The sequence below is a fragment of the Furipterus horrens genome, unplaced genomic scaffold (assembly GCF_987537825.1).
Source record: "Furipterus horrens unplaced genomic scaffold, mFurHor1.1.pri manual_scaffold_5, whole genome shotgun sequence".
Classification (NCBI taxonomy): Eukaryota; Metazoa; Chordata; class Mammalia; order Chiroptera; family Furipteridae; genus Furipterus; species Furipterus horrens.
The window spans coordinates 121,004,159-121,017,290 of NW_028327175.1; the positions used below are offsets into that span (position 1 = coordinate 121,004,159).

At 46.9% G+C, this 13,132-nt stretch overlaps 1 protein-coding gene across 2 annotated transcripts; it reads right to left on the minus strand.

Moving 5' to 3' along the window:
* Window positions 1-3,178: 3,178 nt before the first annotated feature.
* On the minus strand, window positions 3,179-12,918 carry NFATC2IP (nuclear factor of activated T cells 2 interacting protein). Of its 2 annotated transcripts, none has more exons than XM_090277445.1 (8): window positions 12,556-12,918; window positions 11,733-11,805; window positions 8,989-9,109; window positions 8,257-8,337; window positions 7,979-8,165; window positions 6,882-7,026; window positions 6,641-6,750; window positions 3,179-5,233 (listed from the first exon to the last, which is right to left on the minus strand). In XM_090277445.1, the coding sequence occupies exons 1-8, from the start codon at window positions 12,871-12,873 to the stop codon at window positions 5,075-5,077; spliced, it is 1,194 nt and encodes a 397-aa protein (XP_090133571.1). In that variant the 5' UTR covers window positions 12,874-12,918; the 3' UTR covers window positions 3,179-5,074. The 2 variants fall into 2 exon arrangements, with proteins under 2 accessions (XP_090133571.1, XP_090133570.1); XM_090277444.1 differs by having other exon boundaries at window positions 12,487-12,918.
* Between the last annotated feature and the right edge of the window lie 214 nt (window positions 12,919-13,132).

Here is a 13,132-nt window from a genome sequence, read left to right on the forward strand (position 1 = left end):
TCGTGGCAAAATTTGTTCCGTGGCTTCTGTTACCAGAGCAGAAGTAACATTGTGTTGCAGTTGCTACTGACTGGATTCAAACTGCTACCAATGAACCAGATTTCCTCAACAAGTTCATAACCAGAGATGAATGTGGGTCTACAGCTATGATCCAGAAAGGAAGGCCCACTCATCCCAATGGAAGTCGCCTGGTTCTCCATGCTTGAAGAAGACACAGCAGTCACAGCAAGAAGGTGGGAAGGTGTTGTCCATCATGAGTACACCCCTTCAGGCCAAACAATTAATAAGGAGTAAGTACTACCTCAATGTTCTTCATTGGTTGAGAGACGCAATACAATGAAAACTGCTGCAGCTGTGGGCAGCTGGTGATTGGCAACTTCGTCATGACAACGCGCGCACTCATGCATCACGTCTTGTGCAGAGTTTTTTGGTGAAACAACAAATCACCCAGGTGACTCGGCTCCCCTACAGCTCTGAATTGGTGCACTGTGACTTCTGGCTTTTCCCAAAACTAAAATCACCTTTCAAAGGAAAGAGACTTCAGACCATCAATAAGATTCAGGAAAATATGACAGAGCAGCTGATGGTGATTCCAACAAAAGATTTTGCAGTGTTTTGAACAGTGGATGAGACGCTGGGAGAACTGTGTGAGGTCCCAAGGTGCCTACTTTGAAGGGACTGAGGAATCATTGTCCAATGTACAATGTTTCTTGTATCTTGTATCTTCTTCAATAAAGGTCTCTATTTTTCCTATTACATGGCTGATTACCTTCTGGACAGATTTGTATATGTGGTCCATCCTTGACCACAATGTCATTAAGGCAGTGCATGACTGTATTTGTTTTCAAGGAACTTACAGTCTAGTTGAGAAGAAAGATATAACCCAGTGGGTGTGAAGAGTATGCTGAGCGAGACCCCTGTTCTAAGCTGAGGTGAGACATGCACAAGAGAATGTGGACAGTCCTATGTGGGGCTTGGTGCCTCCACCAAAGGCAGGGGTGGGAAAGTGGGAGGTATTAAAGGTGTGAGGCTTTAGAAAAGACAAAATAACATCTCGCTACTCACAGTGTGGTCAGTAGTGTTGCAAAACCTGGGAGCTTGTTAGACATGCCTTTCTCAGACCCCACCCCAGAACTGCTGATCCCACATCTGAATTTTCACAAGCTCCCCAGCTGATTTGTGTGCACATTAGAGTAAGAAGTGCTGGCCTCATTAACAGTGCTGAGCCATATGTCAGGCCCACATCTGGCTGTGTAGTCTGGGACAGGTTAACTAATCTTCATGCTTATTTCTCTTCTGAAGATGGGAATATAGTGGTCTCTCCTTATCCATGGGGGATATGTTCCAAGTCTCCCATGGAGAGTACCAAACCCTATATATATTTCCTATCTACATACCTATGAAGAAGTTTCATTTATAAATCAGGAATAGTAAGAGATTAACAAAAATAAAATAGAATAGTTATAACAATACAGTGGAATCTTGGTTCTCGAACTTCATTCATTCTGGAAGGCTGTTCGAGAAGCCATTTGAGATGGGAGACGTTCGAGAACCAAGGTTTGGCTGTGTAGTCATATACCACATCTCTTGATGGCATCATTTTCTCTTGTGCCTAATTTAACCTCATGTTGTTTTATACAGTGACATGCTGTACAGGGTCCTAGGAGCAATGGGTGGTATGGACTGTACAGCCTAGATGTGTAGGCTGTGCCATCTAGGTGTGACTAAGTGCACTCTGTGATGTCCAAATGACAACAAAATCACCTTATGCATTTCTCAGAATGCTTTCTTGTCATTAAGCGGCACATGACTATACCGTAATATTATATGACGGGGGTCTCCCTCAAAATGTCTTCCTGTATTGTACTCACCCTTCTCGTGATGATGTGAGATGACACACTGCCTATATGATGAGATAAAGTGGGATACTCAGAATGGCATGCAATTTAAAACTTATGAATCACTTATTTCTGGAATTTTCCATTTAATATATTCGGACCGTGGTTGACCTCCAGTAACTGAAACCCCAGAGAGTGAAACTGCAAATAAGGGGGACATCTGTGATAACAAAACCTGCCTCTTCCCACTGCTCTGAAGATGAGCGAGATTAAAAGTGCCAAGCATGGTATGTGGCACTAAGGGCTCACTATGGTTTTGCAGGTTCCTAATCAGGACAGTTTTAGAAAGATCACCTGAGAAGTGACCAGTCTGTCTCATCATAGAAGAAATACAAATTCTTTTACAATTCTTTCCCATTTCCTCTCCAGATTAAGTGTTAGGGAAGGTAAGAGGAAACCGGAACCTTCTAGCACTTACTAATGGGTTTTGAGAGGTCCAGCCACTTCAGTCAGAAATCTGGTAGCACTCAGGAGACACTGGGTAGGTGCGCATTCAATGACCAGTGATTCCACTGTTGGACATAAACCTGAGATCTTACCTAGGTTCCCAAAGAGGATCACTACCATATTGCTTACAATAGCAATATCCTGGGGCTGGAGCTGGGTTTGGTTACAAGACAGATATCCTCAACTAGCAGTGATTTAAACAAGACAGAAGTTCCCCTTTCGGCGGCATGGGGCTGGTAAAACGCTGAATGGAAGCTGAGACTCAGGTTCCTTCTCTCTGTCCTTCCCCAAGGTCACCTTCTGTCTCTTGAGTTGCTCCACTTCCAGGAAGAAAGAAGGGGCACACACTGCCCACTTATGGTAACATCCTGGAAATTGTAGCCCTCCGCCCCTTGAACCCCATAAGCCTGAATTGGCACTTGGCCACCCATAGCTACAACAGAGGCTGGAGAGCTCTGTCTTCATTCTGAAGTCCCTGTGCTTTGCTAACAACTATGGGTTCTGTCATCCTGGAGGAGAAAGAATGGATGTGAGGGCACAACTAATGGTCTTAGTCACAGAGACTGAGTAGGGGGTCCCATGAGGGCCACAAAAACAGAAATCCTCAAGTACACAGAGTTGAATGTATTCTGCTGAGACTGAAGACATAATTTTAATGTGTTAGACTTATTAAGATATAAAAGATCTGAAAAAAAACGAGAGCTATACCATATTATGTATTATTTAAATATTATAAAGGTTTCTTTCTTACAATATAAGGTCAAAGGAATGACACATTCCAACAAAAAAAAAAGTTTACAAATGTGATACTGTTGCCAAAATTATACCACATATAGTGGAAAATTAATGCCTTTATTAGTAGACAGTTCTGAGAAAACTGGTTCATTATATGGTGAAAATAAAACTTGGATCTCTTATACAAATGTGAATTTCAAATAATTTAAAGGTAATACTCAAAATTTAGCAGCCAGTAGAGTCTGGCATCAACCAATGAGAACAAATATCGGACCACACAGAGCAGACACCAGCCATTACAAATACCAGCATGTACTAGCTGGACTTCAGCCTATTGAGTGGCTTAAATGTGAAAGGACAAGCTAATAAGCTAACAGAAGAAAATGTAAAATATCTTGACGACTTTTAACTAAGAAATCAAAAAGCAAAAAATGATGTGAAAAAATGGTTAATTCACCTACATTAAAATTTAAAATTTCTGTTCAGTAAAGGGCACCCCTAGAAATACAAACCCAAGTACCATTCTGAGAGTATCTGCAACTGTCCAGAAATATACGAGCAACTCTTGAAAAGAAACAAAAGACACAGGGAGCCCCCGGGAGAAAATGAGCAAAGAAAAATGAACAGTTCACAGCAAGAGAAACCAGCAAGGCTGACAGGTATATGAAGAAACTCCCCAAATTCCTTGGAATGAGATGAATGTCCATTAAAACACATTGCCACCTTACACTCATCAGCCTGGCAAAAAATAGAGCGCTGGGCAACAGAAGTGCTGGTGAGCATGAGGAGAAATGAGAAACTTCCAGTGGGAGGGTTACTGACCATCTAAAGAGAAATTTGGGAGAACCATTGAGAAATCAACCCGTTTGACCTGTAACCCCATCCTGAGTACCTGTGCCAGAGAACTTTCCACACAAGCATGAAGGGGACACGCAACAGGATGTCCATCGTGGCCTTGTCTACATGCCAAGGTATTGTAGGTGCCTAAGGCTAGAGTCTCCTAGGAGCCCACCAGTGAACATGTAAGTAACACACAGCTGACGCCCACTGAGCAATGCTGCAGACCGGTTCAAAGCAATGAAGCAGAAGTAAAACAAGCAACGTGTTGAGTGATAAAAGAAGCCACACAAGATTTATAGCACAATAACACATATATAAGGATATTCACACATACAGCAACGCATTTTATGAGGACACATTCATATTCAAAGACATGCAATCAACACCCTAGCATGGATGCTTATGGGAGAGAATGGTATGAAGAAGGGGAGAAAAGCCATAAGATCAGAGGAACCTTGCATGAACTAGAATCTGAGATCCAAAACAGAAAGGTTCCCTATGCAATTATTTTTTAAATAATGGGTGTGCATCAGAAAGGGGGCTATCAAGGGTCCTGGGACAAGTTAGACACCCAAAGCTGAGAACCATCAATATCCTTCAAAGGAGTAACCCACAAGTCTGCCTGAGCTGAAGCTTGTGCCTGTGTGAGCTTGATCATTTATTTCCCTGCAAGCCAAGCAACCGCACCTGTGTATGTGCTGCAAGCAAACTTCACTACCTGTCCCCAAATGAAACTAAGGCCACTGCTGGTCCCAGATGTGATGTAAATCCAGGCCTCGAAACCCATTCTCAACCCTAACTTACCAGCTCCCTCTTCCGATGTGAGCAGTTTCATAAAGCAGACATTTTGGTGAAGGAAAGGGTGATGGTAGAAGTGAAAGGGTGGGGTGAGGGATGTCCCAGGAGGTTGCAAACTCAGCACACCATGTGAATGGAGACACAGTCCACCCAGGGCAGCAATGATGACCACACAACTAACCAGGTAACTAACGGCTTAAAACTAGGGTCAACAGGAGAGGAGATCAAACACCATGCCTTGATTTTGCTTCAGCTTAAAGATAAGGTCTACCTCAGCTTCAGCTAACCCTTACAGGGCCAAAGGGGACAGCCATTCTCCCCAAGTCCAGCTGGGCCTCCCAACAGAGAGCGAGGTTTCAGCCCCAGACCTCAATGAGGTCCCCGGATTCCATGTCCAGATCAGCCGGCAGCTCCATGCCTGAAAGCTTTGTCCCATCAAAGAAGAAGGAGAGCTTGTGGCCGGAGAGACCCATGGCCTCCTCATAGCGGGACATGAGGGTCTTGAGAGGAGAATCCTAGATAAACAGGAAAAAAACAAATATAAATGAAAAGAGGAGCTGGACAGAACTTCTAGGGACAGAGGACCTGGGTCAGGGAGGACAAGGAGACAAGTCAAGTCAGTGTCCAGGGAGGGAAAGGCCGGTATAGTTGGTTCCTCTCTAAGAAACCAGGCCACAGAGCCCAAAGCTTAGGGGTCAGGCAGGACTCCAAGCCTCAGTCTCCTCACCTACCAATGGAGGCACATACTGCAATGAGGAAGGGAACCGACTCTAGAGTGATAACAATCTGAGCTGGAGGCCAGGCTCCCCCACTTAACTGGACATGTGACCTTAGGCAAGTGTTATAAGTTTGAACAGTGTCCCTCCAAAATGACACTTTGTGGTCCTAACTCCTGGTAAATATAAATGTGACCTAACTTGGAAGCAGGCCTTTGCAGATGGAATAAGCTAAGATGTGGTCATTCTGGATTAGGGTGAGCGCTAATGCAGCATGACTAGTGTCGTTGTAAGAAGAGAAAACACACAGGGAGAATACCATGTGACAAAAGTGGCAGACTGGAGGGATGCAGCTGCAAGGACTACCAAGGATCGACGGCCACCACCAGAAGCTGGAAGAGGCAAGGGAGGGTTCTAGGCAGTCTCAGAGGGGGTGTGACCCCACTGGTGCCTTACTTCCAGGTTCTAACCTCCAGAACTGTGACAGGATACATTTCTGTTGCTTTAAGGAACCCAGTTTGTGGTACTTTGTTACAGCAGCTCTAGGACACTAATACAGCAAGTTACCCTGCCTCTCAGATCTCCATTTCCTTACTTGTTAATTGACGGTAACAATGCTTTACCATATAAGATTGTTGTGTAATTCAGTAATATCCTCAATGTGAAGTAATTATTCTTGGAACAGGGACTGTCACTTAGAAGTGTGGCTTTGTTATTTTGATGGATTTTGGTGGTTGTTGTCCAACAGTCCTTTCCATTTTTTAAATTATTTTATTTTATTTTATTGATTTTAGAGAAAGAGGAAGGGGGAGACAGAGAGAGAAAAAAAACATTGATTTGTTGTTGCACTTACTTATGCAACAAGAGTCACTGGTTGACTCTTGTATGTGGCCTGACCAGGGATCAAACCTGCAACCTTGGTGCATTGGGACAATGCTCTAACCAACCGAGTACCCAGCCTGGGACGGTCTTTTCCATTTCAACCAAAGGAGGAGACAGGAGACTACAGCAGAGGTTCCCAGCAAACGTGGGGGAAGGAAAATTGAACAATGGGCTTTTTCTACTATCTAGGATGGGCAGAAACCTAAGAGCAGGGAGGGCAGTCTCCCGCAACTCAGGACTAGACGGAATCTCTCCTCAGTTAACTGCCAAGACAGACGGCAGAGGAAAGGGTAAGGGACATAGAGAGCCATCTCTTCCACTCACTCGAGACAGCGAGACTTCCAGCGTCTGATGTTTCTCCTTCCCCTGCACCCGCAGCTGCAGCAGGTGGGATGTCTCTGCGGCCTCTGGAGAGCTGGCTAGCACCACACAGTCTGTGGGAGGCAGGATCAGGACGCCAGATCTAAGCAGGGGTTGGGAGCAGGGCCCTGGCTGGGCCTTTCCTCTTTTCCCCTCCCTGTGACAAAAGCCTCCTCACGGCTCCACCTCCCTGCCTTCCTCTCACCAATGATGTCAGCCACTCCAAGCTTTAGGGTCCTGGGAGTGGCAGTAGTGGACAGCTCTGTCTCTCCAAAGAGCAAGAGGATCCTGCTTGGGGACACCCCAAGATGGGTGGCCATGTGGTCCACCACACTCTGCAGGGGCTCCGACTGGGGAGGGAAATAAGAAGCAAAGGAGGCCTTCCTGCCTTGATTGGCCCATCCCACCCCTACCTCCCAAAACAAGTTTATGGCCTTTGCCACTTGCTAAGCTCCTTAGCTTTGAGTTTCATATTTACCTGGGAAAATATAGAGTACAATCATGCCAACAGTGGTTCAGACAAGTAACACAAAGACATGAAGCAACCGTGGGTTAGGAGGAAAAAAGGGACTGGTGGGGACTGCAGTGAAGTGTAGCTCACATGCCCCATCTAGATAGGCCAGCTGTTCTGCAGTTCCGACTGACCGGTACCGTGTGAGAATTTGGCTAGTGTAACTATATCTTCCTATTTAAGAGAAACCAGACTAGAAGGAATCTAGTGAGATCACCCAATGCAAAAGGTGGCAATAACTTTCTGTTTTAAAAGCACTCTATGGCACAAAAAAAGAAGATGCTCTGCTGATAAGGCCATGGGCTGCCAGTTTACAACCTCTGGCTTAGTTGCTTGCCAATGCACGGTTAACGCTTATTTCTGCAATGGAGTCATCCCTACCAAAATAGTAGTCTTTACTAGGAAAGTGAGGGACCTCAGAATGACTGAGAGACATCTGTTCTTTTAATGCAGGAAGAGCATTAAGCAAGAGGGAAGCACAGGGTCTCTGGGAAGGAAGGAGGGGGACATACCCTGGGGAGGGGGCTAACAAGCACAGCTTCTTAGGATGCTTAAGTGGAGCCTTGAAAAACAGGTGGAAAATTTGCCAGCGAGAAAGGCGAGAGTAAGAAAGACAATCCGGACAAAGGAAATTGTGAGCACAAAGGCATGGGGGCCTGAAAGAGCACTGGGCAAATCCAGAGAGCAGGATGGGCAAAGGAAGACACAGGCCCTTCTGCCCAGACACCACCGTCAGTCTCTCCGCGGGCAGCGCCTGGGACCTGTCCCCCATAGGTCCTGCGGGCACTCACCATTCTGACGGGCAATCTGACCAGATCAGCACGGCACCGGATTTTGAGCGGGAAGAGTCGGGGGCTCCTTGGGAGAATGGGCCCCTCCAAAAGGACCACCTCATCATCTTGGCTCAGGTGGTCCTGGCCCTGGCGCTGTTTGGGACTCAGGCAGGAACGGAGATCCTGGAGGCGCTTGTTCACCTCCCTGGGGTGCAAAAAGAACTCCGTGTCAGCTGGGTTGGAACACCTCCACACTGACCCTCTCCACCCCAACCAGAGCCTCCCACCTCCATCACCTTAACTTCTGGAGCGCCCGAGTATGTTTTCTGCTTTTGGTCCTTGGCAGAGGTGAGGGCAAAGGAGAGGTGTCCTGAGCACTGCAGAGAGAAGAGAAAGGCAGGATGCAGGAAGATAAGAGACCCACACCTCTCCTCATGGACCCCTAAAAACAAAGCGGGAGCTGGAGAATCAAGAGGGAACACCTTCCAGTAACATCCGTCTTTTTGGAAGACAAAGAGAGGAAAAGATAGGGAAGACCTGAGCATCATTCTTGTAGGGAAGAAAATGCCTAACTTTTAAGGTAAGTCATTTCGCAGACGAATGTGTCTGCTAACACCGAGCACTTACTATATGCCAAGTATAAACTCTTAATCTACTCACAAATTCTGACACAGGTACCAATATTATGCCCATTTTATAAGAGGACAGTACCAGAGAGGATAATTAAGAGGCACCTCTTAGACCTGCACCGCAAGGGCAGTCTCTAGAGCCACAATCCTTCCCCCTGCTTTACTACCACTTCAGACACAAAGAAACATTCCCACTCCCATGCGCAGTCCTGAAGGGCCCACTGTCATCCTCTCACGTGGGCCACCTCTTCTCCCAAGAGCTTCATTCCTCACCTGAGCTTCAAGATTCCTTCTATCCCTTTTCCTTACTCCTTCAAGAGCCACCCAAGGGTCCTGCCTGCCTCAGCCTACCCAACTCCTTTCCTGCTCCTAGGGCCTCAGTGCCCCAGCCTCACTCACAGGGACACCTTCTTTTTCTTTTTTCCTCCTTCAGCCTTACTCCTCAGCTTCTTCTTCCAGGGAGAGTCTGGAACTGGGGGATCCTCAGCATGGAGACTGCTAGAATCTGCCATATCCCCCTCTGGGGACAGAGGAGAAAATGTAAAGGGTTAGCCAAGAGAGGGCAGCAAGAGGCCAAGGAGAGGAAATACAAGTCATGGGCTTCAGTAGGTCCCCAGAAAGGAGAGTGTGAGGGCCCCAGACACATAGGACCACATCATAATACTGGGAAAGTGCTGAAGGGACGTGAGTCAAAAAGGAAATGCCTAAATCAGGTAAAGCATGAGCCACAGTCTGAAAGATTAGAGCAGGAGAGTGCCTGAGCCAGTGTGGACAATGGAAAAGTGGCTCACGCCAACTAAAGCAATGCTCACATTCTGATCACACGTATCCCACAAATAAGAAATACCAAGTGTACAACCCAGAAAAAATACATTTACCTAATACTATTATACTACTTAATACGACTATAATACTATTAGTATTATGTACTACTATACTATTATGTTATATTATTATGTATGTTATCAAACATACATTAAAACTTGTCAAAGTATTTTTAATTTAACCTTTATTGTATTTTTTTCCCATTACAATTTAGTCACCTTATACACGCCCCCCAACTATGATTTTTTTTTTAATGCTTTTATCTTCTTCCTGCACCCAATTTGGTGGGCACAGAGAGAAACAATGTAAGACGGGCATTGATGCAAGAAGAAAATGAGGTAAAGAAAAAAGTAATACAGATCCTCTAAGTCCATGTTTCTCCAATTTCATCCAAGTGTCATTATCACATTTTGCCATATCTCTGCAGTGTTATTTATTATTTCTTTTTAAAAGTTTTATTTATTGCCCTGGCTGATGTGGCTCAATGGATTGAGCACTGGCCTGTGAACTGAAGGGTCACTGGTTCAATTCCCAGCCAGGGCATATGCCCGGGTTGCAGGCCAGATCCCCAGTTGGGGGCATGCAAGAGGCAACCAATTCTATGTTTCTCTTGCACACTCATGTTTCTGTCTCCTTCCCCCTTCCTCTCCCCCTCTTGAAAAATAAATAAATAAAATCTTTTAAATTTTTTACTTATTTATTTTTAGAAAGAGGGAAAGGGCGGGAGAAAGAGAGGGAGGGAAACATCGATCAGTTGCCTCTCGTAAGCGTCCTGACCGGGGATCAAACCTACACCCCAGGCATGTGCCCTGGCTGGAAATGGAACTGGCGACCTTTTGCTTTGCAGAATGTAGCCCAACCAACTGAGTCACACCAGTCAGGGTAGTATCTTTCTTTAAATCACTTAATTCCTTATAAAAGGAAACTAGGTACTCTTTCCCTTTTATTGAGGTATAACTGACATATAACATTATATTAGTTTCAAGTATACAGCATAATGATTCAATATTTGTATACACTGTGGAATGATCAGAAATCAGGTATTATTCTAAAATATAGAAGCTCTTTCCTATTTGCTTGCTACCAATAAAAGATCATCATTAACCATAAAAATAAACACTACATAAACAAAACAATAATAAATCCTAGATTAGTAGTTCTCAATAGGAGGCCTCCCAGGGGACACTTGGCAATATCTAGAGAATATTTTTGTTGTCATAATGGGGGAGGGAGGGGTTTAGGCTGTGACACTTGTGTCTAGTGGGTAGGGATCAGGCTGCTGCTACACATCCTACAATGCACAGAACAGACCCCCACGACAAAGAATTATCTAGCCCAAATGTCAGTAGTGGTGAGATTAAGAAAAACCTTGTCCTAGCTAAATATGGCAGCTGCCAGTGGCCTGAGACTCTGCATTTCTGACACGCTCCCAGGCGATGACCAACACTACTGGGCCCACATTTTAAGTATGGGGCTGATGTGCTTCCCACTGCACTGGTAGGGCTCGAATTGGGCCACATTTTGAGAATCAAGGAAAGAGGGACATTTTATGTAGCACTTCTACATGCCAGGTACTGTCCTAAACTATATATGTAGCCTCAAGAGAAGGTTCTCTTTATGTTCTCTTTAATTCTCACTAAAATCCTTTGACATAGGTCCACTATTATTCCCATTTTCCTGACGAGGAAGTTAAAACATTGAAAGATAAACTTGCCCAAGGTCACACAGCTAATGAGTAGAGCTGGGATTTAAACCCAGACTAGCCAATTTCTAAATCAGCTCTTCATCACCCTACCACACTCCTTTGTGGTGCAGAAGTCTTGGTCCAAGATCTGTATTTGCCCACTGGATCATGTCCTTATTTAACTTGATTCCTTGGATGGGTTACAAAAATCACATTACTGGGGAAAAACAAAGGCTGGGCAGCCCTGATAAGACTCAAAGAACACCCTACTGGCTCCAGAGTGTTCCCAATGAACTTGCTACAGCTGTAACAAGATGTTACAGATTCTCAACACCTCCCCATCCCTGGGCCCCAGAATTATAGAATCAGAATCTCCAGGGAAGGGGCCTGAAAATCTATGTATTAGTATACTCTTATGCTATTAGAGTTGGGAGAAGGATGGTTCCTGTGCCTTCTGATGAACAATGCAGCTCCTTTCAGGACTGGAGCTTTTTTCTGGCTAGGATGCAGGAGTCACCTCTCCTAGGCCTTCCCCTGAGCCTCAGGCAACAGCTCACTGCAGAGATGTTAAACTCCCTGAAGTCTCCTCAGGGAGGCCAGGACCAATCATTTCTTCCTGGAAGCCCTATCTTACCTTCCTCAGTCCCTGGGGGACAGAGTTTCAGGAGGGACAGGTGATCTGGGATAAGGTGGAGGCTGCTCTTCACCTGCAAAGACAAAAGTGGATCAGCCCCAAGTCCTCCCTCCACTGAAAGGAAAAACGGGATAATTCTTCCTTCACACTCAGGCTTCCTCTAAGGATATAGATACCACAGCTTTCTCCCAGGACTCAGAAGCCCAGCTTCCTCAGGATCCAAAACTGGAGTGCCCTTACTCCTACAACCCTTTCCCTAAGGCACTCTGAGGATGCAGATTTAGTTCTACTTTTTTTACCAGGTTGCTAGCCACCCACTATCTAAGAATCCTAGGGAATCCCAGCCCGCTAGCTCACTCTACCACCTGGAGACCCCAGCCTCCTGGAGCCCCCAGTCCTCTCTGAACTTCCATGACCCCCAGTCCCCAACACCCCAGCTTCCCGGATGCTTAGCAAGGGGCCCCAACCTTCAAACCGAACATACCCCAAACCCCAGTCCCTCCCAGCGCCTCTGAACCCTCAGGGATGCCAGCCCCACAGCCTCTCCGTGCCTCCGACGAGAATCCCAAACTGCCAACACATTTCAAACCCCATCTCCGCAGCCTGCAGAAACCCCGAGAACCCAGCACCTCTCTGCCTCCGAGACCCTAGCTCCTGCTTGGATTAGTCCCCCAAGACCAACCCTAAAACCCTACCCTCAGTACTCCTTAAACTCAACCCTTCCGCGCTAGCCCTCCCGGGAACCTGGCTACACCTTCCCGGAGTACACCGGAACCACCGGTGCCTCCCCCGGATCCAGCAGTAGCCGCCGCCGCCGCCTGACCAGGGCCGGAGGGGCTCCAGCCGGCCGTGCGTCCGCCCCTTCGCTGTCACTGTCGCTGTCGTCCCGGGGAGCGGCCGGCACGGGAGCCTCCGGGAACGGGATCTCGACCGGGTCCGCTGCGCCGCGCGCCGTTGAAACCTCCCGGATTTCCTCATCGCTGTCGCTGACCAAATCCACAAATACCGAATCCACAGAGCGCCGGGCTGGAGACCGCCGGGCGCCAGGTCGCCAGCCCCGGCCGCCCCGGGTCCCCCGAGTTCCTCGGACTAGACCGCTCCCTCGGGCCCTGCGGCCCCTTTTCCTCACCGGCTCCGCCATGGCACACAGCGGACTGCCAAAGTCGCCCGCCTCTAGGTTGCTCACCCGGCCCCTCCCACGACTCCCGCCCTTCATTGGCAGAACCGCCTGCTAGTCATCACTCCTCCCCGCCCACACTCTCTGTAGCCACCTCCCCTTCTTTTCACTGGTCGTTTCACTTGCTCATCACACATCTACCTCTAAAACCAAGGCGCCAAAGATTCCAGTGAGCCCGGGGGCAATCAGCCTAGGTTTCAATTCGTCCGGGATCACCCATTGG

Coding starts and splice junctions, on each gene's coding strand:
- NFATC2IP (XM_090277444.1), bottom strand. CDS start 12,873: ATGGCGGAGCCGGTGAGGAAAAGGGGCCGCAGGGCCCGAGGGAGCGGT. Junction 8,166..8,256: donor CGGGCGCTCCAGAAGTTAAG/GTGATGGAGGTG, acceptor TTTGCACCCCAG/GGAGGTGAACAAGCGCCTCC. Junction 5,234..6,640: donor TGGAAGTCTCGCTGTCTCGA/GTGAGTGGAAGA, acceptor CTGTTTATCTAG/GATTCTCCTCTCAAGACCCT.